This window comes from Oncorhynchus keta, chromosome 11, assembly GCF_023373465.1.
Source record: "Oncorhynchus keta strain PuntledgeMale-10-30-2019 chromosome 11, Oket_V2, whole genome shotgun sequence".
NCBI lineage: Eukaryota > Metazoa > Chordata > Actinopteri > Salmoniformes > Salmonidae > Oncorhynchus > Oncorhynchus keta.
In genome coordinates, this window is record NC_068431.1 from 10,391,916 (window position 1) to 10,415,046 (window position 23,131).

The 23,131-nt window shown below is 42.4% G+C and overlaps 2 protein-coding genes across 15 annotated transcripts in view; both read right to left on the reverse strand.

Annotated features, from left to right (window-relative positions):
• The window catches only part of afap1l1b (actin filament associated protein 1-like 1b), a 45,102-nt gene extending 37,856 nt beyond the window's left edge, over positions 1 to 7,246 (reverse strand). Inside the window, exon 1 of the mRNA XM_035779644.2 lies at positions 7,086 to 7,246. Coding sequence (XP_035635537.1) covers positions 7,086 to 7,143 — 58 coding nt within the window. The 5' untranslated portion in view covers positions 7,144 to 7,246. The remainder of the gene's footprint in view (positions 1 to 7,085) is intronic.
• A 106-nt stretch (positions 7,247 to 7,352) lies between these two features.
• LOC118389794 (actin-binding LIM protein 3-like) overlaps positions 7,353 to 23,131 on the reverse strand; it is a 199,701-nt gene continuing 183,922 nt past the window's right edge. For 8 of the 14 annotated variants that reach the window (XM_052529425.1, XM_052529426.1, XM_052529424.1 and 5 more), the window contains 5 exons: positions 20,654 to 20,686; positions 15,117 to 15,175; positions 14,911 to 14,971; positions 11,025 to 11,105; positions 7,353 to 10,876 (listed from right to left, as the gene is read on the reverse strand). In XM_052529425.1, coding sequence (XP_052385385.1) covers positions 10,860 to 10,876; positions 11,025 to 11,105; positions 14,911 to 14,971; positions 15,117 to 15,175; positions 20,654 to 20,686 — 251 coding nt within the window. In that variant the 3' untranslated portion in view covers positions 7,353 to 10,859. Of the gene's footprint in view, positions 10,877 to 11,024; positions 11,106 to 14,793; positions 14,802 to 14,910; positions 14,972 to 15,116; positions 15,176 to 20,653; positions 20,687 to 23,131 lie in introns of all 14 variants that reach the window. The other 6 variants (XR_008147215.1, XR_008147214.1, XR_008147213.1 and 3 more) reach the window with 6 other exon arrangements.

Here is a 23,131-nt window from a genome sequence, read left to right on the forward strand (position 1 = left end):
CATCACCAAATTTATATGGGGCAATAAAAAAACCTAGGATCAAGTTTTCCACTCTATCGAAACCTGAATCTAAGGGTGGTCTTGCCCTTCCCTCCCTTCAATTGTACTACTGGTCTGCCCAAATCCGCAACATGCTAACATGGATCACAAACAGACAAGAGTCAACGTGGATTCAGATAGAAGCCCAATCCTGTGGTTCATTGCCCTTAAGCTCAATTATATTAATGAATAACTTTAGTGAAGTGGGCAACATAGCCAAAACCTTTGTGATTTACAGCACCCTACTAGCGTGGAGGGGCTGTAAGAAATACCTGGGAATTTCCTCCCAAATATGTTCTCACTCGCCTATAGTAGGCAACCCAGACTTGCCAAAAGCCCTGAGGGATGCCAACTTTAATCTTTGGCATACTCTATGAATCAGAACCTTTTCAGACCTATTTCATCAGAAAACCACTACACTGAAATCCTTTCAAGAGCTCTGCAGTGAATTCGATGTGCCAAGATCCATTAAAAAAAATATATCTTCAAATTAGACATCCTCATTTACCTCCAAGAGGAGGTTTAGAACTCAGTTGAATGAAGTTGAAACCCTTCTTGTCACAGCACAATCCATTAAAGGCAAAATATCTTACATCTATAGACTCCTTTCTGAGAAAGGAGGCTCCTCCTTTACTCCTTTGAAAATAATCTGGGAAAAGGACCTTGGTCTGACTATCAGTGATGAGTTATGGGCGGAGGTTTGCGACAGGGTATACTGCACCTCTTACTAATGTAAAAATGAAAGAATCTAATTACAAATGTTTGTACAAATTTTATTATACTCCTTTGAGACTCCATAGAATGAAAACAGATATGTCTCCTAACTGTAAAAGATGTACCTCTGAAAGTGGAACCTATATGCATGTATTTTGGAGCTGTAGGGAGATTGCCAGATTCTGGCAATCTATACATACTGCTGCACAGAAAATACTAGAGGTACAGTTTGATATGACCCCGTGTATGTCACGCCTTGGTCATTGTATTTTGTGTTTTTGTTATATGTTTGGGTAGGCCAGGGTGTGACATGGGTTTATATGTTGTGTTTCGTATTGGGGTTTGTAGTATTTGGGATCGCAGCTGATTAGCGGTGTTGTTAGGCTTGGCTGCCTGAGGCGATTCTCAATCAGAGTCAGGTGCTTGTCGTTGTCTCTGATTGGCAACCGTATTTAGGGAGCCATAGTTTCGCTTTGTATTTCGTGGGTGTTTGTTCCTGTCTCTGTGTTGTAGTCACCAGATAGGCTGTATTTAGTTTCACGTTCCGTTCTGTTGTTTTTGTATTTCAGTTATTTCATGCACCGCTATTCTGTTCATTAAAGTCATGAGTAACCTACACGCTGCATTTCGGTCCGACTTTCTTCATTCAACAGACGAACGCCGTTACAGTGTATCTATCTTCTTAATGCCCAGCAGGACTTTGTTCTTGATCCTGACAGAGAATTTGCTTATGACTATTACATACTTTGCTAAGAAATGTTTTCTTCTATTGTGGGCCTCGAATACCCCTCCTACATTTAAAATGTGTATTGACCAGATTGTTGACTTTCTCCCTCTTGAAAATCTCACTTTTGACCTCCACAAGAGACAGCCCAAGTTTGATAGACTCTGGTCTCCACTATTCAACTATATTTCAAACTGGACAGAGTGAACGGGGTGACTAGGGAAATGCGCAGATACATGTTGTGTAAGGTACTGTAAAACCTAAAAACGAATTATTGGCCCGTCGTCTCAGCGAATGCTTGGAATAGCTGATAAGAACCTTGATAGTGCTGCTGCAAGTGTCATATGTTTTTTTGTGTGTTTTTATTTTAATTTAATTTTTGAGTACGTGTGCGTATGTATGTATGTATGTATGTATGGGTATGTGTGAATGTATGTATGTATGTATGTATGTATGTATGTATGTATGTATGTATATATATATATACATCAAGGAAAATAAATAGATGAAGAAAAATAAGTGTTTTTATTTGACTTTATCTTTCATTTTAATTGTATTTTTTCAAATGTACTATTATATTTTTTCACTTTTTATTTTTTTAAGCCTGTTACATCTGTGAATGTGGAATGTGTTTTGTTGGTTGATTTGAAAAACAAGAAAACTTCATAAAACTTTAAATAGAACAAAAAAAGAATGTGAAATGTCAGAATAATAGTAGAGATAATGATTTATTTCAGCTTTTATTTATTTCATCACATTCCTAATGGGTCAGAAGTTTACATACATTCAATTAGTATTTGGTAGCATTGCCTTTAAATTGTTAAATTGTTGTTGCTCGCTACACATTTTTTCAGTTCCATAGGCTTGAGGTCAGGGCTATGTGATGGCCACTCCAATACCTTGACTTGCCATTTTGCCACAACTTTGGAAGTATGCTTGTGGTCATTGTCCATCTGGAAGACCCATTTGCAACCAAGCTTTAACTTCCTGACTGATGTCTTGAGATGTTGCTTCAATACATCCACATAATTGTCCTGCCTCATGATGCCATCTATTTTGTGAAGTGCACCAGTCCCTCCTGCAGCAAAGCACCCCCACAACATGATGCTGCCACCCGCGTGCTTCACGATTGGGATGGTGTTCTTCAGCTTGCAAGCCTCCCCCTTTTTCCTCCAAACATAACGATGGTCATTATTGCCAAACAGTTCTATTTTTGTTTCATCAGACCAGAGGACATTTCTCCAAAAGGTACAGTTGCAAACCATACTTCTTCCTTGCTGAGCGGCCATTCAGGTTATGTCGATATAGGACTTGTTTTACTGTGGATATAGATACTTTTGTACCTGTTTCCTCCAGCATCTTCACAAGGTCCTTTGCTGTTGTTCTGGGATTTGCACTTTTTGCACCAAAGTACATTAATCTCTAGGAGTCAGAACGCGTCTCCTTCCTGAGCGGTATGATGGCTGCGTGGTCCCATGGTGTTTATACTTGCGTACTATTGTTTGTACAGATGAATATGGTACCTTCAGGCATTTGGAAATTGCTCCCAAGGATGAACCAGACTTGTGGAGGTCTACAATTTGTTTTCTGAGGTCTTGGCTGATTTCCCCATGGTAGGCCTTGAAATACATCCACAGGTACACCTTCAATTGACTCAAATGATGTCAAGCCATGACATCATTTTCTGGGATTTTCCAAGCTGTTTAAAGGCACAGTCAATTTAGTGTATGTAAACTTCTGACCCACTGGTATTGTGATACATGGAATTATAAGTGAAATAACAATTGTGAACAATTGTTGGAAAAATTACTTGTGTCATGCACAAAGTAGATGTCCTAACCGACTTGCCAAAACTATAGTTTGTTAACAAGAAATTTGTGGAGTGGTTGAAAAACGAGTTTTAATGACTCCAACCTAAGTGTATGTAAACTTCCGAGTTCAACTGTATGTGTGTGAGTGAGAAGGAGAGAGATGCTGTTGGTCAGTCTGGTCTCAGCAGGCATTCCAGTGCGTGAGACAGACAGTGTTAGGCCTGTGTGGCCCATCAGGCCTTATGAGCAGCAGAAGACTAGGGGCTTTGTCTCTGCGTCACAGGGTATTTATAGGAGTGTGTCATGTACAGGGCTTGGAGAAGGGTCTTAATCCAGACCCACTCAATGTCTCCTCCACCATCTCCACCAAAATACTGTACAACTCTGTCAGAATTCACCTACCCTGTGCACTGACGTTTGGTGCATATTCTATAAGTAGGAGGCCTTTTTCTCTAGTCAGGCCACGTGGTTGGGTAGGGGGGCAGGACCACTGTGAGTTCTGTTACACAGATTGTCATAGGAAGAAATTATACTCATTCAGCAGATCCGAAGGAAAGACCTTTCCATAAACCACAGAATCCTATACTGATGTTTGAAAATGGTATCTTTTCATACCCCACAGAGCAGATCACACTCGGTATACATGACTAAATCAACAAGCACTATAAAATGTTTAACCCAAAAGCCCTCATCCTGTGAGACATCTCGTCCACTTTTACATCCAAGTTAAACACAGCTCTGCTTTGATGTGTTTTTACATGAATATGTATTGACGTTCCCCAAGTGAATGTGCACTTCTCTCAGTGTGTAGTTGGAGATCTTTGTGTCAAGCTTCTTTGATTTGGACCAAATCCACACACGGATAACATGAATCACATATTTATTGTAATGGGACATATGGTGGGAGTGATTGTTTAGTTATTAAGGTTTTCCATATGTTAATGACTGCACCTCTCTAAATGTCTTCCAAAGAGGAACAATAAGTCTTTGAGCTCAGAGCAGGTTGTAAAATATAGCAAGGAGAACAAGAATAATGTTCTGAAGTCTTGAATGAGTCATATTCCTAGCCAACACCCGCAAAGACTTCTCCTCTAAACTGTCCCACAGGTAGGGAGGTACTAAACGGTAACGAAACCTAACTAGCCTACTGATATATATATATATATATATATATATATATATATATATATATATATATATATATATATATATATATATATATATATATATATATATTTTTACACTCTTCGTTTTTGGGTTCTAGGGTCAGTAACCTGAATGAATGTGTGCATTTATGTGAGAAATCAGCGTATGTGTTGAATGTACATGTGCCAAGGGAGACCACAACATTGGTTCAGGGCCAGCCCTGTCTCTCCCAGCCCTGTCTCTCCCAGCCCTGTCTCTCCCATCCCTGTCTCTCCCAGCCCTGTCTCTCCCAGCCCTGTCTCTCCCATCCCTACCTTGGTTCAGGGCCAGCCCTGTCTCTCCCAGCCCTGTCTCTCCCATCCCTACCTTGGTTCAGGGCCAGCCCTGTCTCTCCCATCCCTACCTTGGTTCAGGGCCAGCCCTGTCTCTCCCATCCCTACCTTGGTTCAGGGCCAGCCCTGTCTCTCCCATCCCTGTCTCTCCCAGCACTGTCTCTCCCAGCCCTGTCTCTCCCATCCCTACCTTGGTTCAGGGCCAGCCCTGTCTCTCCCAGCCCTGTCTCTCCCATCCTTACCTTGGTTCAGGGCCAGCCCTTTCTCTCCCAGCCCTGTCTCTCCCATCCCTACCTTGGTTCAGGGCCAGCCCTGTCTCTCCCAGCCCTGTCTTTCCCATCCCTACCTTGGTTCAGGGCCAGCCCTGTCTCTCCCATCCCTACCTTAGTTCAGGGCCAGCCCTGTCTCTCCCATCCCTGTCTTTCCCATCCCTACCTTGGTTCAGGGCCAGCCCTGTCTCTCCCATCCCTACCTTGGTTCAGGGCCAGCCCTGTCTCTCCCATCCCTACCTTGGTTCAGGGCCAGCCCTGTCTCTCCCAGCCCTGTCTTTCCCATCCCTACCTTGGTTCAGGGCCAGCCCTGTCTCTCCCATCCCTACCTTAGTTCAGGGCCAGCCCTGTCTCTCCCATCCCTACCTTAGTTCAGGGCCAGCCCTGTCTCTCCCATCCCTACCTTAGTTCAGGGCCAGCTCTGTCTCTCTTGACCTCTTGGTTGGCCAGTCCAAGCGGATGTTTATTTGTTCAGATGGTGACGAAACATCAATATGTACAAAAAGGAAGCTACAAGGAGGCATTCCCACACTAAAGATTCAAAACCAAACGAAAGGCCTCATGGCCACTAAACCAACCAGCAACCTCACAGCTCTCCAAGCTGGAACTCTGACTGATCACCTTAATTGGCGGCACCTGAAGTGCTTATTAAACAGGCTCAGCACCAGGACAAGGTTACTGTTGCCCCCCCTGGATGAATGGAGTGTGGAAGTGGAACCTGGATAACGTGTTTGTCTATGTCCTAACACTAATCTTCCCACCATAACATAACTCTCCATCCTGTCTCATGCTACCAGGTTCTGTTGAGCTCGTGTACAGAGGAGAGACCGTGGGAACTGAATGTAGTTCTCTGAACTAAATTACTAAAACACAAAAGTGCAAAGACAGTACAGGCCAGGGAATGTAGTGTAGCTAGAACATAGCTTAGCAAAGCACATTAGATATGCAACATGTAGGTCACTGAGGAATGCGTGTCTTTGTGCTTCGTCTGCCTATTTTGTCAATGAGGCATGAAGAGGGACAGAAATCATTTATTTAAATGTAGATTAGGAGATAGTATGCATGTAACGCACACACACACACACACACACACACACACACACACACACACACACACACACACACACACACACACACACACACACACACACACACACACACACACACACACACACACACACACACACAGGATAGAAACAAACAGCATACATGGCTAATGGGTGTTTTTTCCTGGTGTTTGTGCGTGGGGCATGCAGCTGGACTGACATCCTGGATGCAGAGTGAGGTAGTTAGTTTTCACCCCAGTCATAAATAGTCATCCTTGGCCTTCAACTAGCAGAACACAGAGGACAGGCGGTAGAGAGAGGAAGAGGAAGACCAGGAAACACTGATAGGTCAAGGTCCATAACAATGATGCAGAGTAGGATGAGAGGTGGACACAGGATGCATTGTAATAACACGTAAAAAAAAGATAACGGTTTTCTCCTAAACTGGGCATTTCTTATTCAAATTATAACAATACATGTGTTAAAAACATCGAAATAAAAATAACATTTTAATATTATGTGTAGGCTATTTGAAAACGCATTTTATTTCCAAGTTTTAAAAAAAATCTCTCAAAGGCCTTTGATAAAAATAAATAAATAATCAATTTCTCCCTCTGTGCATTCTGATGCGCAGACAGAGACCCAGACACTCCGCGCTTCCAGCGCAGCTTCCCACAGGTACTCTGTCAGCATCAGATTGCATCACTTCCCTGAAACACGCCGATATCTTGTTCAATTCACACAGCATGTCTGCACCGATATAACTTTACTGCGATATGATCCGATTGAACTTTACTGCGATATGATCCGATTTAACTTTACTGCGATATGATCCGATTTAACTTTACTGCGATATGATCCAACTCCTCAAGTAATCAACAATAGAGGCATCAACCCCGATATGTCAGTCACAGAGATAGGTAGAGAGTATTAGTTGACGAATACTTCAACAGTTTTCGCTATTCATTTCATGCCATTCCGTTAGAAATAGGACAGTTACTTACAGTTAACACTACTGGTATCCATGTGTGTTTTCCAATCCGCTTCTTCTTTGACGTTCATTGATTTTGCACAAGTTTGCGCAGCAATAACCTACACGACGTGGACCCATGTGTGGCGTAAGTGACACACAGAAATGAGTCAGTCACAGACGCGAGTTTACCTCGTCTGCTCGCTCTCACAGGGTCCTAGCGCTAGTAAAAATACATCTAATTGGCTACTGTGCTACACACGATGACGTCACCTTAGTACAATCAACACAGACAAATATCCACATGTAAACTGCTTTAATTTAAATAAAATATGTACATCATTTGTTGAGCAGTAGTTCTGACATTGAAATAAATCATATGCAGATTGCTTTGTACAGTTACAAAATGAAAACATACATTTAAAAGTCTCCCAAACCTTTTATAATGGATATAGATTCAAAAATTAGATTGTGAATTCTGGAAGCACTGTATGTACATTATTGACTAGTATTGCTGCTAGTATTGTAAATATCTATGATAACTTGCGACTCTCTCTCTCTCTCTCTCTCACACACACACACACACACACACACACACACACACACACACACACACACACACACACACACACACACACACACACACACACACACACACACACACACACACACACACACACACACACACACACACACACACACACACACACACACACACACACACACACCTTTAAAACAAACAGCCATTACAAAGATGACAGTAAGAGTTATTTATACTAAATGACTGCTGCTAGTCAGTATGACTAATATGAGTCTGATAAAGGCAGTGCTGTATACACTAACAATCAGAACTATCTCTTCCTATGACGCACAACCTCATACCAGACCGTTCAAATACAACTGAAAGGACAGCTTTGCATGCAGGCTACCAATTATATTGTATGATCTATTGGATAACGAGGAGTCACCTCCTCAAAACCCAACAGGAGATAACTAGGAGTCACCTCTTCAAAACCCAACAGGAGATGACTAGGAGTCACCTCTTCAAAACCCAACAGGAGATGACTAGGAGTCACCTCTTCAAAACCCAACAGGAGATGACTAGGAGTCACCTCTTCAAAACCCAACAGGAGATGACTAGGAGTCACCTCTTCAAAACCCAACAGGAGATGACTAGGAGTCACCTCTTCAAAACCCAACAGGAGATGACTAGGAGTCACCTCTTCAAAACCCAACAGGAGATAACTAGGAGTCATCTCTTCAAAACCCAACAGGAGATGACTAGGAGTCACCTCTTCAAAACCCAACAGGAGTCACCTCTTCAAAACCCAACAGGAGTCACCTCTTCAAAACCCAACAGGAGTCACCTCTTCAAAACCCAACAGGATAATGTTTTGTTTTACTGTATGCACACTATAGTGTATTCTTTAGCAACCAGTAATCATTTCACCCCCTAAGTTGATTTAGATCGCACTGTATGAAACAAAAACAAAAACAAATGATATCAGGACCCTGGTTGTCATTTGGACTGGTATCCACATCGACCAATCAGGACAATTCCATCAAATCAATTCCACTTCTACATCCACAAAATTCCCTCACCTCCATTCCTTCCCTCCTCACCTCGATTCCTTCCCTTCTCACCTCGATTCATTCCCTCCTCACCTTGGTATTGTTCAAGGAAGAGTTCATTCAATCCCTTTCAGTTGTAATCTAATTCAGATTCATTCCTCTATTTCATCTCTAATCCAGACTTCTGGTCTCCGATCCCTTCAATCCACTTTCCTCCACAGACAGATTCAATCTAATTAATGTATATCTCTATTCATTATCTCTGTCTCCATGTGTTGAGTTAGAATCAGGTCATGTCTCCCCATGAAGAGTCAGTCACGTCAGCTTTTATCCTAAATACAATCCCAGCTCTGAATACAATTCAAGATCCAATCATAACATGATATTCCATTACTGTAAATGAAACCCTTTGGTTCAATTGAAATTGATAAGACTAAATAATCCAAAACTCCAATACATACATTACATTGTTTGGATCTTTCCCGTCAATTTAGTAAAATAATCAACTGTTAGTATGTAGACAAGAACCTGGTCTTATATTCTCTGGAAACGTGCATTCAGTCTGTTTAAAGGGGAGCTGAACTTCCTGATTTGGCCTCATTTTTTGGCTTGGTCATTAAGAAGGCCATGACTGAAGCCAAACGGGGGGGTTAAAGTGGGTGTCTTTTGTGTGTGTGTTCCCACGTAGCAAAGATTGTCTATTGTATTGACAAGATAGTCGATTGACTGCTCTCACAATGGAAATACATGTCCTCAAAGACAGAAAGCAGGTGGGAGTAGGCGAGATCAGGTGGGACCATTCTAGCCAATGAGAGGGCAGATACATGTACAAACAAGAGGCCATAGTGATAGATGGACTCATCTTTGTATTTGTGCCATTATAGTGTCTGTGACAGCATAAAAGGCCTAAAATGCTATCTTCATTTTAAAGTAGTACATTTTCTTCTTTTTTTAAAAATTTGGAGCTATTAATATTTGAAATGATTGTTCCATGTACATTGTGTAATTTACAGATGGTCCTTAACGAGCCCCATAGGGATTTAAAATGTCAAACCACATTGAAATAAACCCAACTCAAGGAAAACTGTTAGGGTACCCTTCATTCTGTTAGGGTACCCTTCATTCTGTTAGGGTACCCTTCATTCCGTGACATAACATTTTTTCTATTATCTCGCAAATCTCTGATTTTGGATGAGACTGACTTTATGACCAAAACTATCCTATTCACACTTTGTAGTCAATTTTAACACTTGAATCAATGATTTTGACTCATATCGATGCCACATAGGCTGTTTTCAAAAAGAGAAGTTGCTTTTTAGGGACAGTCGCTCTTTAAGCATGTTGCTATCTAAAACAAAACAACACAAGCAAACACACTAATTGGTTCTTAATATAGTTGTATTAATTTGGTTTTTCAGTAAACACACAATGATCCACACATTTTCTTAAACTGTACTACCACAATACATCGATCTAGCCTTTCACTCCGTGGGGGACCCTTGCTCTATTAAGAAATACAACGTTTTAGTCTCAATGTAAAAAATAAATAAATAAAAGTCTGAATGAAACAATATATTTCGAGTAAAGAAAGCAAGGACAGAGTTGATCTGGTAGAACGTTCTGTTTGGACAGTTTGCTGGTGTTCTCTTTCCTGCTTGATCATAAGGTAATGTCTCAGAGCTCTCCAAACCTGCAACCTGAAAAGGGTTCAAATCTGCTATAACCTCATGACATGACAGCCATTGAACTATAGTTAAACTCCCCCTAATAAAACAAACACATAATACTGAAAGCATAGGCAGAACTAGCCTGGTCTAGTTCTCCCACAAACAGACATGGCCCGGTGGGAGGAGCCTGTTACTCCTCTTTCTCCAGAGATATATTATTGATGTATAGACTCAGGCTGACTGGATGTCTCTGGCCCAGAGGATGTCCTGGAACAACATAACTTTATCATTACAACTCATTCTATTTCTATGGCTAGAACCCAAGCTGGTTTCAGTTCGGGTTCTGCTGTGACTCTGACCTGATGGATCGAGGACTACCCAGACGGGTTATTATGGCTCACAGTGAGGACTCAGGCCCCTCTAACGTTAAGCCCAGCAGGCTGCTATACTGAGCTTCTACAGTCTGATCCTTTCAGAACAGTCGGACTTGTTTCTTGAGCTCGTTTCTCTTCCACAGTGCCAGCCGGTCAAAATCAGGCATGGTCATCCTAAACACCCGGTAGAAGTCCTCAGGAGACAGGTGGCGCTGGCAAAGAGAGATAACACACAGGTTAGTGTTGTTGCAGACATTGTCATAACCAACTCAGAAATGGAAATACAATTGACTTACTATATATCATGTGCAGTGAGAGGTGTTCATGACTTGCATGTTAACAAACCTGAGAGAAACTCACCTCTAGCCTGGCTCGGTCCACGTCGTTGGGGGGCTGGTTCTGCCTCCTTATGGTGACCACCAACACAGCGTATGGGTAGATCTGAGGGAGGAATGGTTATGAGGAAAACATGAAATGATTTTAGATTTTCACACCATACATAAACTATGCAATGCTGGCCATCCTATTGTCAACGAATCACAGATGTTTGCCTGGGTCATACATTCACCTGTACTTCCTCTGACAACAATCACACTTCCTGGTTCTGACCTGAGGTTAATACTAAAGGTAAGATAGGATGGACACTAGTTGACTGTTCAGTCGGGACAACGTTCTCCATATCTCTCTCGGAATGGCTTTGAACCTCCTTCCCTGTCCAGACCTAATTTCCAGGTGAGTGGACCTGGGGTGAACCCGTCTCCTGAGAGGAGTAGAGGAGACTCTTATCTCTGTGACACCATGAACGAGGTCAATTCCTGTAGTAGGAAGTGTCCCGCCAGCCCAGACTTCCTCATAGAGACATAGGGCCTAGCGGTTAGAGTGTTGGGCCAGGAACCGAAAGGATTCTGTTTTGAATAAAGGAGCTGTAAAGGTGAAAAATCGAATGTTCTTGAGCAAGGCACTTCGTCATAATTTACTCCAGGGGTGCCGTACTATTATGGCTGACCCTGTAAAACAACACAATTCACTGCAACAATTTGATATACGTTTCCTCAATATCCTATTCTAGTGTTCTCTACTAGAGTTCTCATCAAGTGGTCTCTACTAGTGTTCTCTACTAGTGTTCTCATCAAGTGGTCTCTTCTAGTGTTCTCTACTAGTGTTCTCATCAAGTGGTCTCTACTAGTGGTCTCTTCTAGTGTTCTCTACTAGTGTTCTCATCAAGTGGTCTCTACTAGTGGTCTCTTCTAGTGTTCTCTACTAGAGTTCTCATCAAGTGGTCTCTACTAGTGGTCTCTTCTAGTGTTCTCTACTAGAGTTCTCATCAAGTGGTCTCTACTAGTGTTCTCATCAAGTGGTCTCTACTAGTGGTCTCTTCTAGTGTTCTCTACTAGTGTTCTCTACTAGTGTTCTATTGCAGTGGTCTATACTAGCGGTCTCTTCTAGTGGTCTCTACTAGTGTTCTCATCAAGTGGTCTCTACTAGTGGTCTCTTCTAGTGTTCTCTACTAGAGTTCTCATCAAGTGGTCTCTACTAGTGGTCTCTACTAGAGTTCTCATCAAGTGGTCTCTACTAGTGGTCTCTTCTAGTGTTCTCTACTAGAGTTCTCATCAAGTGGTCTCTACTAGTGTTCTCATCAAGTGGTCTCTACTAGTGTTCTCTACTAGTGTTCTCATCAAGTGGTCTCTACTAGTGTTCTCATCAAGTGGTCTCTACTAGTGGTCTCTTCTAGTGTTCTCTACGAGTGTTCTCTACTAGTGGTCTCATCAAGTGGTCTCTACTAGTGGTCTCTTCTAGTGTTCTCATCAAGTGGTCTCTACTAGTGGTCTCATCAAGTGGTCTCAACTAGTGTTCTCATCAAGTGGTCTCTACTAGTGGTCTTTTCTAGTGTTCTCTGCGAGTGTTCTCTTCTAGCGGTCTCTTCTAGTGTTCTCTACTAGTGGTCTCTTCTAGTGGTCTCTTCTAGTGGTCTCTTCTAGTGTTCTCTTCTAGTGGTCTCTACTAGTGGTCTCTACTAGTGTTCTCTTCTAGTGGTCTCTTCTAGTGGTCTCTTCTAGTGGTCTCTTCTAGTGGCCTCTTCTAGTGGCCTCTTCTAGTGGTCTCTTCTAGTGGTCTCTTCTAGTGGTCTCTTCTAGTGGTCTCTACTAGTGGTCTCTTCTAGTGGTCTCTACTAGTGGTCTCTACTAGTGGTCTCTTCTAGTGTTCTCTTCTAGTGGTCTCTTCTAGTGGTCTCTTCTAGTGGTCTCTTCTAGTGGTCTCTTCTAGTGGCCTCTACTAGTGGCCTCTACTAGTGGCCTCTACTAGTGGTCTCTTCTAGTGTTCTCTTCTAGTGTTCTCATCAAGTGGTCTCTTCTAGTGCTCTCTTCTAGTGGCCTCTACTAGTGGTCTCTTCTAGTGTTCTCTTCTAGTGTTCTCATCAAGTTGTCTCTACTAGTGGTCTCTTCTAGTGTTCTCTTCTAGTGTTCTCTACTAGTGTTCTCATCAAGTGGTCTCTACTAGTGGTCTCTTCTAGTGTTCTCATCAAGTTGTCTCTACTAGTGGTCTCTTCTAGTGTTCTCTTCTAGTGTTCTCTACTAGTGTTCTCATCAAGTGGTCTCTACTAGTGGTCTCTACTAGTGGTCTCTTCTAGTGTTCTCTTCTAGTGTTCTCATCAAGTTGTCTCTACTAGTGGTCTCTTCTAGTGTTCTCTACTAGTGGTCTCTTCTAGTGGTCTCTACTAGTGGTCTCTTCTAGTGGTCTCTACTAGTGGTCTCTTCTAGTGGTCTCTTCTAGTGTTCTCTACTAGTGGTCTCTTCTAGTGGTCTCTTCCAGTGGTCTCTTCTAGTGGCCTCTTCTAGTGGCCTCTACTAGTGGTCTCTTCTAGTGTTCTCTTCTAGTGTTCTCATCAAGTTGTCTCTACTAGTGGTCTCTTCTAGTGTTCTCTTCTAGTGTTCTCTACTAGTGTTTTCTCCTAGTGTTCTCTACAAGCGTTCTCTCCTAGCGTTCTCTTCTAGTGTTCTCTTCTAGTGTTCTCTACCAGTGTCCTCTTCTAGTGTTCTCTACTCGTGTTCTCTACTCGTGTTCTCTTCCAGTGTTCTCTTCTAGTGTTTCCTACTAGTGTTGTCTACTAGTGTTGTCTACAAGCGTTCTCTCCTAGCGTTCTCTTCTAGTGTTCTCTCCTAGCGTTCTCTCATAGCGTTCTCTCATAGCGTTCTCTCATAGCATTCTCTACTCATGTTCTCTACTCGTGTTCTCTACTAGTGTTTATCTTCTAGTCTTCTCTACTAGTGTTCTCTACTATTTTTCTCTACAAGTTTTCTCTTCTAGATTTCTCGTCTAGTGTTTTCTACTAGTTCTCTTCCAGTGTTCTCTTCTAGTGTTCTCTACTAGTGTTACCTACTAGTGTTTCCTACTAGTGTTCTTTCCTAGCGTTCTCTCCTAGCGTTCTCTACTCGTGTTCTCTACTCGTGTTCTCTACTCGTGTTCTCTACTAGTGTTCTTTAGTAGTGTTCTATAGTAGTGTTCTCATCTAATGTTCTCTTCTAATGTTCTCTAGTAGTGTTCTCTACTAGTGTTCTCTACTAGTGTTCTATTGCAGTGGTCTATACTAGCAGTCTCTTCTAGTGTTCTCTACTAGTGTTCTCTACTAGTGGTCTCTTCTAGTGTCCTCTTCTAGTGTCCTCTTCTAGTGGTCTCTACTCGTGGTCTCTTCTAGTGTTCTCTACTCGTGTTCTCTTCCAGTATTCTCTACCAGTGTCCTCTTCTAGTTGTCTCTACTAGTGTTCTCTACTAGTGTTCTTTAGTAGTGTTCTATAGTAGTGTTCTCATCTAGTGTTCTCTACTAGTGTTCTCTACTAGTGTTCTATTCCAGTGGTCTATTCCAGTGGTCTATACCAGTGGTCTATACTAGCGGTCTCTTCTAGTGTTCTCTACTAGTGTTCTCTACCAGTGTCCTCTTCTAGTGTTCTCTTCTAGTGTTCTCTTCTTGTGTTCTTTAGTAGTGTTCTTTAGTAGTGTTCTCTACTAGTGTTCTCTTCTAGTGTTCTCTTCTAGTGTTCTCTACTAGTGTTCTCTACTAGTGTTCTCTACAGCCAGCTTACATTTGGTTCAGTGATAGTCAGTTTGTTAATTAATTTGCATAACATCTTACTTTGTATTCTGTAGAAAAAGAGAGAAAAAAAGAGCTGATCACCACATTTATTCATATTCTCATTGGTTCTGTAATTTGTAAGTGAAATTATTGAAAGGTAAAGCCACGATTGCTTACCTCGGATTCCCCAGTTAACTGCACTGCTGCTGTCGTACTGGAAATAATCTGCACTCTGGGGCTGAAAGAGACAGATGACAAGAATAATTATTTTAGAGATACAAAAAAGTTATTGGTCTTTACTCCTGCTATGGGATGGTTTGGGTCCACACAGGATCAATTTACAACACCCACATCCTGTGACAACCCCCCAGCAGGGAACTCACCCTGTGCAGTCCGTTCCTGCCATAGCCTGGCAATGAGGCTGACTTGGAGATGAAGGAGTCTGAAAGAGAAGAAACACAAGCATCCCAGCCGTTCAGCCTGGGACCTGACCCATACACTGCGTCCCAGCAGAACACCACAGCACGACTCAGTAGAAACACTGTGAGGGATGGGCAAGTAGCAATCTCTAACCGATTGCAAATGCAAGACGACATAAGAGACAGCAGGGGGCGCTAACAGCAAACACAATGGAGAAGCCCTCTGCGATTTTCATTTACAGGCAATGAAATTACAAAGAGATGTCAAAGCCTGGATCGAAAGTGATTATTCTGCAGAATATTATGGACTGGATATTGCATTATTACATTGTTTTACGAAAAAGTATGAAAATGTGTTCCGGACAAGAGCGTCTGCTAAATGAATAAAATGTAAGAATGCCCCCCTCTACGATGCAACACGCACACTTTATAATCCCTGTGTAAACAATCATTAGGATAATTGCTCTCAGGCTCTTGAAATGGCATTTGTTATCAATGTAATGACCATTGTCCCAGACAGAGAACAATCACAGGGTCAAAGAGGAATGACTCAATCAATGTCAGTGGTGTAAAGTACTTAAGTAAAAATACTTGAATGTACAGCTTAAGTCGTTTTTTGGGGGGGTATTTGTAATTTACTATACTATTGATATTTTTGACAACTTCTACTTTTACTTCACTACATTCCTAAAGAAAATTATGTACTTCTTACTCCATACATTTTCCCTGACACCCAAAAGTACTCGTTACATTTTGAATGCTTAGCAGGACATAAACATTGTCTAATTCACACACTTATCAAGAGAACATCCCTGGTCATCCCTACTGCCTCAGATCTGGCCGACTCACTAAAACACATGCTTCGTATGTAAATTATGTCTGAGTGTTGGAGCTTGCCCCTGGCTATCAGGATATAAACTTTAAAAAACAAGAAAATGGAGCCGTCTGTTTTGCTTAATATAAGGAATTTGAAACAATTTATACTTTATACTTTCAATACTATAACTTTTTGCAATTACATTTACTTTTGATACTTAAGTATATTTCAAACCAATACTACTCAAGTAGTATTTTACTGAGTGACTTTTAACTTTTACTTGAGTCATTTTCTATTAAGGTGTCTTTATTTTACCTCAAGTGTGACAGTTGGGTACTTTTCCACCACTGGTAGGCTAGTTGAGAACAAGTTCTCATTTGCAACTGCGACCTGGCATAGCTGTGAACCATAGCTGAAGAGCCCATGTTGACTCCCCCCTGCATACCGAAGGGATAATCAACAAGGGGCTATGTGTTCTGTGGGGGGTGTGCCATGACACGCTAGTGGAATGCCACTAACTTTACAAAAAGTGTTGCATTATTTTCCAGAGAACGCCCCCGAGTTGATTATCCTGCTTATATTACAGCTATAACACATTTTGCCGCTAGAAATGTATTAATTTAGCGGTAGAAATGTGACAACATCCACTGAAGTAGCTAGCACGTTTACTGAAGTAGATAGAACGTTTACTGAAGTAGATTGCACGTTTACTGAAGTAGATAGCAGGTTTACCGAAGTAGCTAGCACGTTTACTGAAGTAGCAAGTGTAACAGTATAACTTTAGACCGTCCCTTCGCCCATACCCGGGCGCGAACCAGGGACACTCTGCACATCAACAACAGTCACCGACGAAGCACCGTTACCCATCGCTCCACAAAAGCCGCCGCCCCTGAGCAAGGAGAACCACTACTTCAAGGTCTCAGAGCAAGTGACGTCATCGATTGAAACGCTATTTAGCGCGCACCACTGCTAACTAGCTAGCCGTTTCACATCCGTTACACTAGCACGTTCACTGAAGTAGCTAGCACGTTTACTGAAGTAGATAGCAAGGTTACGGAAGTAGCTAGCACGTTTACTGAAGTAGATAGCATGTTTACTGAAGTAGATAGCAGGTTTACTGAAGTATCTAGCAGGTTTACTGAAGTAGATTGCAAGTTTACTGAAGTAGATTGCAAGTTTGCTGAAGTAGATTGCAAGTTTACTGAAGTAGATTGCAAGTTTACTGAAGTAGATAGCATGTTTACTGAAGTAGATAGAACGTTTACTGAAGTAGCTAGCAGGTTTACTGAAGTAGATAGCATGTTTACTGAAGTAGATAGAACGTTTACTGAAGTATCTAGCAGGTTTACTGAAGTATCTAGCAGGTTTACTGAAGTAGATAGCAAGTTTACTGAAGTAGATTGCAAGTTTACTGAAGTAGATTGCAAGTTTACTGAAGTAGATTGCAGGTTTACTGAAGTAGATTGCAAGTTTACTGAAGTAGATTGCAAGTTTACTGAAGTAGCTAGCAAGTTTACTGAAGTAGATAGCATGTTTACTGAAGTAGATTGCAAGTTTACTGAAGTAGATAGAACATTTACTGAAGTAGCTAGCAAGTTTACTGAAGTAGATAGCATGTTTACTGAAGTAGATTGCAAGTTTACTGAAGTAGATTGCAAGTTTACTGAAGTAGCTAGCAAGTTTACTGAAGTAGATAGCATGTTTACTGAAGTAGATTGCAAGTTTACTGAAGTAGATAGAATGTTTACTGAAGTAGCTAGCAGGTTTACTGAAGTAGATAGCATGTTTACTGAAGTAGATAGAATGTTTACTGAAGTAGCTAGCAGGTTTACTGAAGTAGATTGCAAGTTTACTGAAGTAGATAGCAAGTTTACTGAAGTAGATTGCAAGTTTACTGAAGTAGATTGCAAGTTTACTGAAGTAGATAGAATGTTTACTGAAGTAGCTAGCAGGTTTACTGAAGTAGATAGCATGTTTACTGAAGTAGATAGAATGTTTACTGAAGTAGCTAGCAGGTTTACTGAAGTAGATTGCAAGTTTACTGAAGTAGATAGCAAGTTTACTGAAGTAGATTGCAAGTTTACTGAAGTAGATAGCAAGTTTACTGAAGTAGCTAGCAAGTTTACTGAAGTAGATAGCATGTTTATTGAAGTAGATTGCAAGTTTACTGAAGTAGATAGCATGTTTACTGAAGTAGATAGAACGCTTACTGAAGTAGCTAGCAGGTTTACTGAAGTAGATAGCATGTTTACTGAAGTAGATAGCAGGTTTCCTGAAGTAGATAGCAAGTTTACTGAAGTAGCTAGCAAGTTTACTGAAGTAGATAGCATGTTTACTGAAGTAGATAGAACGTTTACTGAAGTAGCTAGCAGGTTTACTGAAGTAGATAGCACGTTTACTGAAGTATCTAGCAGGTTTACTGAAGTAGATAGCAAGTTTACTGAAGTAGATAGCAAGTTTACTGAAGTAGCTAGCACGTTTACTGAAGTAGATAGCATGTTTATTGAAGTAGATTGCAAGTTTACTGAAGTAGATAGCAAGTTTACTGAAGTAGATAGAACGTTTACTGAAGTAGCTAGCAGGTTTACTGAAGTAGATAGCATGTTTACTGAAGTAGATAGCAGGTTTACTGAAGTAGATTGCAAGTTTACTGAAGTAGATAGCAAGTTTACTGAAGTAGCTAGCAAGTTTACTGAAGTAGATAGCATGTTTACTGAATTAGATAGAACGTTTACTGAAGTATCTAGCAGGTTTATTGAAGTAGATTGCAAGTTTACTGAAGTAGATAGCAAGTTTACTGAAGTAGATTGCAAGTTTACTGAAGTAGATTGCAAGTTTACTGAAGTAGATAGAATGTTTACTGAAGTAGCTAGCAGGTTTACTGAAGTAGATAGCATGTTTACTGAAGTAGATAGAATGTTTACTGAAGTAGCTAGCAGGTTTACTGAAGTAGATTGCAAGTTTACTGAAGTAGATAGCAAGTTTACTGAAGTAGATTGCAAGTTTACTGAAGTAGATAGCAAGTTTACTGAAGTAGCTAGCAAGTTTACTGAAGTAGATAGCATGTTTATTGAAGTAGATTGCAAGTTTACTGAAGTAGATAGCATGTTTACTGAAGTAGATAGAACGCTTACTGAAGTAGCTAGCAGGTTTACTGAAGTAGATAGCATGTTTACTGAAGTAGATAGCAGGTTTCCTGAAGTAGATAGCAAGTTTACTGAAGTAGCTAGCAAGTTTACTGAAGTAGATAGCATGTTTACTGAAGTAGATAGAACGTTTACTGAAGTAGCTAGCAGGTTTACTGAAGTAGATAGCACGTTTACTGAAGTATCTAGCAGGTTTACTGAAGTAGATAGCAAGTTTACTGAAGTAGATAGCAAGTTTACTGAAGTAGCTAGCAAGTTTACTGAAGTAGATAGCATGTTTATTGAAGTAGATTGCAAGTTTACTGAAGTAGATAGCAAGTTTACTGAAGTAGATAGAACGTTTACTGAAGTAGCTAGCAGGTTTACTGAAGTAGATAGCATGTTTACTGAAGTAGATAGCAGGTTTACTGAAGTAGATTGCAAGTTTACTGAAGTAGATAGCAAGTTTACTGAAGTAGCTAGCAAGTTTACTGAAGTAGATAGCATGTTTACTGAATTAGATAGAACGTTTACTGAAGTATCTAGCAGGTTTATTGAAGTAGATAGCAAGTTTACTGAAGTAGATAGCAAGTTTACTGAAGTAGATAGCATGTTTACTGAAGTAGATGTAAGTGTAACAGTGTAACAGTATAACTTTAGACCGTCCCTTCGCCCACACCCGGGCGCGAACCGGGGACACTCTGCACATCAACAACAGTCACCGACGAAGCACCGTTACCCATCGCTCCACAAAAGCCGCCGCCCCTAAGCAAGGGGAACCACTACTTCAAGGTCTCAGAGCAAGTGACGTCATCGATTGAAACGCTATTTAACGCGCACCACTGCTAACTAGCTAGCCGTTTCACATCCGTTACACTAGCACGTTTACTGAAGTAGATAGCAAGTTTACTGAAGTAGCTAGCACGTTTACTGAAGTAGCTAGCATGTTTACTGAAGTAGATAGCACGTTTACTGAAGTAGCTAGCAAGTTTACTGAAGTAGCTAGCACGTTTACTGAAGTAGATTGCAAGTTTACTGAAGTAGCTCGCACGTTTACTGAAGTAGATAGCAAGTTTACGGAAGTAGCTAGCACGTTTACTGAAGTAGATTGCAAGTTTACTGAAGTAGATTGCAAGTTTACTGAAGTAGATTGCAAGTTTACTGAAGTAGATTGCACGTTTACTGAAGTAGATAGAACGTTTACTGAAGTAGATAGAACGTTTACTGAAGTAGCTAGCAGGTTTACTGAAGTAGATAGCAGGTTTACTGAAGTAGATTGCAAGCTTACTGAAGTAGATAGAACGTTTACTAGCTAGATAGTGAGCTACAGCTAAATCATAGAACATGTAAGAAGGAACTTCATAGCCATTTAATTATACCGTGAATTATAGGAAACTAATGCATGCTCTAGAATGCCCTTCAAGCCGATCAGAAACAAGTATTCAACAATGCCATGGTATAAACTGATGTAACTGTACAACTGTCCCCCGTGATGACCCTGTGATGACCCTGTCTACAGACAGACAATATACAGTAGGGCACTGATGCACCTCACTCACCACTGTCTGTACTGTAGTGGGATCTGGTGGGAGCTGAAAAGAGAGAGAGCGAGATAGGAACAGAAGGAGAGAGAGAGAGAGAGAGAGAGAGAGAGAGATAGGAACGGAAGGAGAGAGAGAGAGAGAGAGAGAGAGTATGAAGAAAAAGAGAAGAGAGACAGAAGAGAGAAAGAGAGGAGAGAGAAACAAAGAGAATGAAAAAGAGAGAGAGAGACACATAGTTAGATACAGCCTCTGACTGTACAAATGCATGGTTAAGTGTTCTCATCTGGTCTCATAAAGCTCCTATAATGGTTTCTCATCAGAACCTTGAAACTGAAGACCTTCCTGATACAATCAGTCTTGAATCCAGGGCCATGACAATGATAAAAGATACCAAACACACAGCAGCTGTGGTACACAAGTTTTAGCGAAACAATGCTGTAGGGTACTTTACAACGCGGATGATGGAGCGAAGGAAGAGGTCTACAGGGACATTAGATAACACTGCTTGTCTTAGTGAGGCGTAAGACGTATAACAAAGACGAACAAGAGATATACAACAACGAGAACTGAAATGACAGTCGGTTAAGTGCATCTTAAACAAGACATCTCAGTCTTCCGACTAGTTCTGACTACGACTGTGATATGTGGTTGTCTCACCTAGCTATCTGAAGAGGAATTCACTGACCGTAACTCGCTCTGGATTGGAGCATCTGCTAAATGACAAAAAATGTCAACATAGATGTGTCACGCCCTGGTCTTAGTATTCTGTGTCCTCTTTATTATGTTGGTTAGGCCAGGGTGTGACAGGGGTGATTTATGTGGTTTGTTTTGTCTAGGGGTTTTGTAGTTTATGGGATTGTGTTTAGTTAAGTATTCTAGGTAAGTCTATGGTTGCCTGGAGTGGTTCTCAATCAGAGGCAGGTGTTTATCGTTGTCTCTGATTGGGAACCATATTTAGGCAGCCATATTCTTTAGGTCTCTTGTGGGTGATTGTTCCTGTCTCTGTGTTTTACACCAGTTTGGACTGTTTTCGGTTTGCCACATTTTCTTATTTTGTATTATACATTGTTCAAGTTATCATCTTTATTAAAGATGTTTATAAATAACCACGCTGCATTTTGGTCCTCCGATCCTTCTCACCTCTCCTCTTCAGATGAAGAGGAGGACGCCCGTGACAGAATCACCCACCAACCAAGGACCAACTTGCGTGGTAACAGACAGCGACAGCAGCAACAACAGTGGCCAGCCTCACAGGACTCCTGGACATGGGAGGATATTTGAACAGAGAGGGACCCTGGGCACAGGCTGGGGAATATCGCAGAGCTGGAGGCAGCGAAAGCTGAGCGGCGGCGATATGAGGAGGCAGTACGGCAGCGCGACAGGTACGAGAGGCAGCCCCCCAAAAAATTGGGGGCACATGAGGTGTGGGGCTAAGCCAGGTAGCAGACCTGAGCTCACTCCTCGTGCTTATTATAAGCAGCGCGTTACTGGTCAGGCACCGTGTTATGCGGTTAAGCGCACGGTGTCGCCAGTACGTGTCCATAGCCCGGTGCGCTATAGGGCAGCCCCCCGAGAGTGTCATGCGAGTGTGGGCATCGAGCCAGGGCGTATGGTGCCTGCTCAGCGTGTCTGGTCGCCGGTACGCAGTTTTGATCCAGGGTATCCTGCGCCGGCTCTGCGTACTGTGTCTCCGGGACGCTGGGAGGGTGCAGTGCTTCCTATGCATGCGCTCCGCTCGTGCCGGGCAAATGTGGGAGTGGAGCCTAAGGAAGAGGTGCGTGTAGTAAGCACTAGATCTCCCGTTCTTAGGAGGGTCCGGGCTAGAGCAGTGATCCAGCCTGGGGGAGTGATGCCAAGGCTGCGCACCAGAGCTCCAGTGCTCCCCCACAGCCCGGTCCTTCAGGTGCCTCCTCCTAACACCAGGCCTCCTGGAGGTCTCCCCAGCCCGGTGGGTCCTGTGGCAGCCCCACGCACCATGCTGTCTCTGTCTCCTCCCTACAGGTGTTCCCGCCTGCCCGGCGTCGCCGGAGTCTCCCGCCTGCCCGGCGCCGCCAGAGTCTCCCGTCTGCCCGGAGCCGCCAGTCAGCATGGAGCAGCCAGAGCAGCCAGTCAGCATGGAGCAGCCAGAGCCGCCAGTCAGCATGGAGCAGCCAGAGCCGCCAGTCAGCATGGAGCAGCCAGAGCCGCCAGTCAGCATGGAGCAGCCAGAGCCGCCAGTCAGCATGGAGCAGCCAGAGCCGCCAGTCAGCATGGAGCAGCCAGTCAGCCAGGATCAGCCAGATCCGCCAGTCAGCCAGGATCAGCCAGAGCCGCCAGTCAGCATGGAGCAGCCAGAGCCGCCAGTCAGCATGGAGCAGCCAGAGCCGCCAGTCAGCATGGAGCCGCCAGTCAGCATGGAGCAGCCAGAGCCGCCAGTCAGCATGGAGCAGCCAGAGCCGCCAGTCAGCATGGAGCAGCCAGAGCCGCCAGTCAGCATGGAGCAGCCAGAGCCAC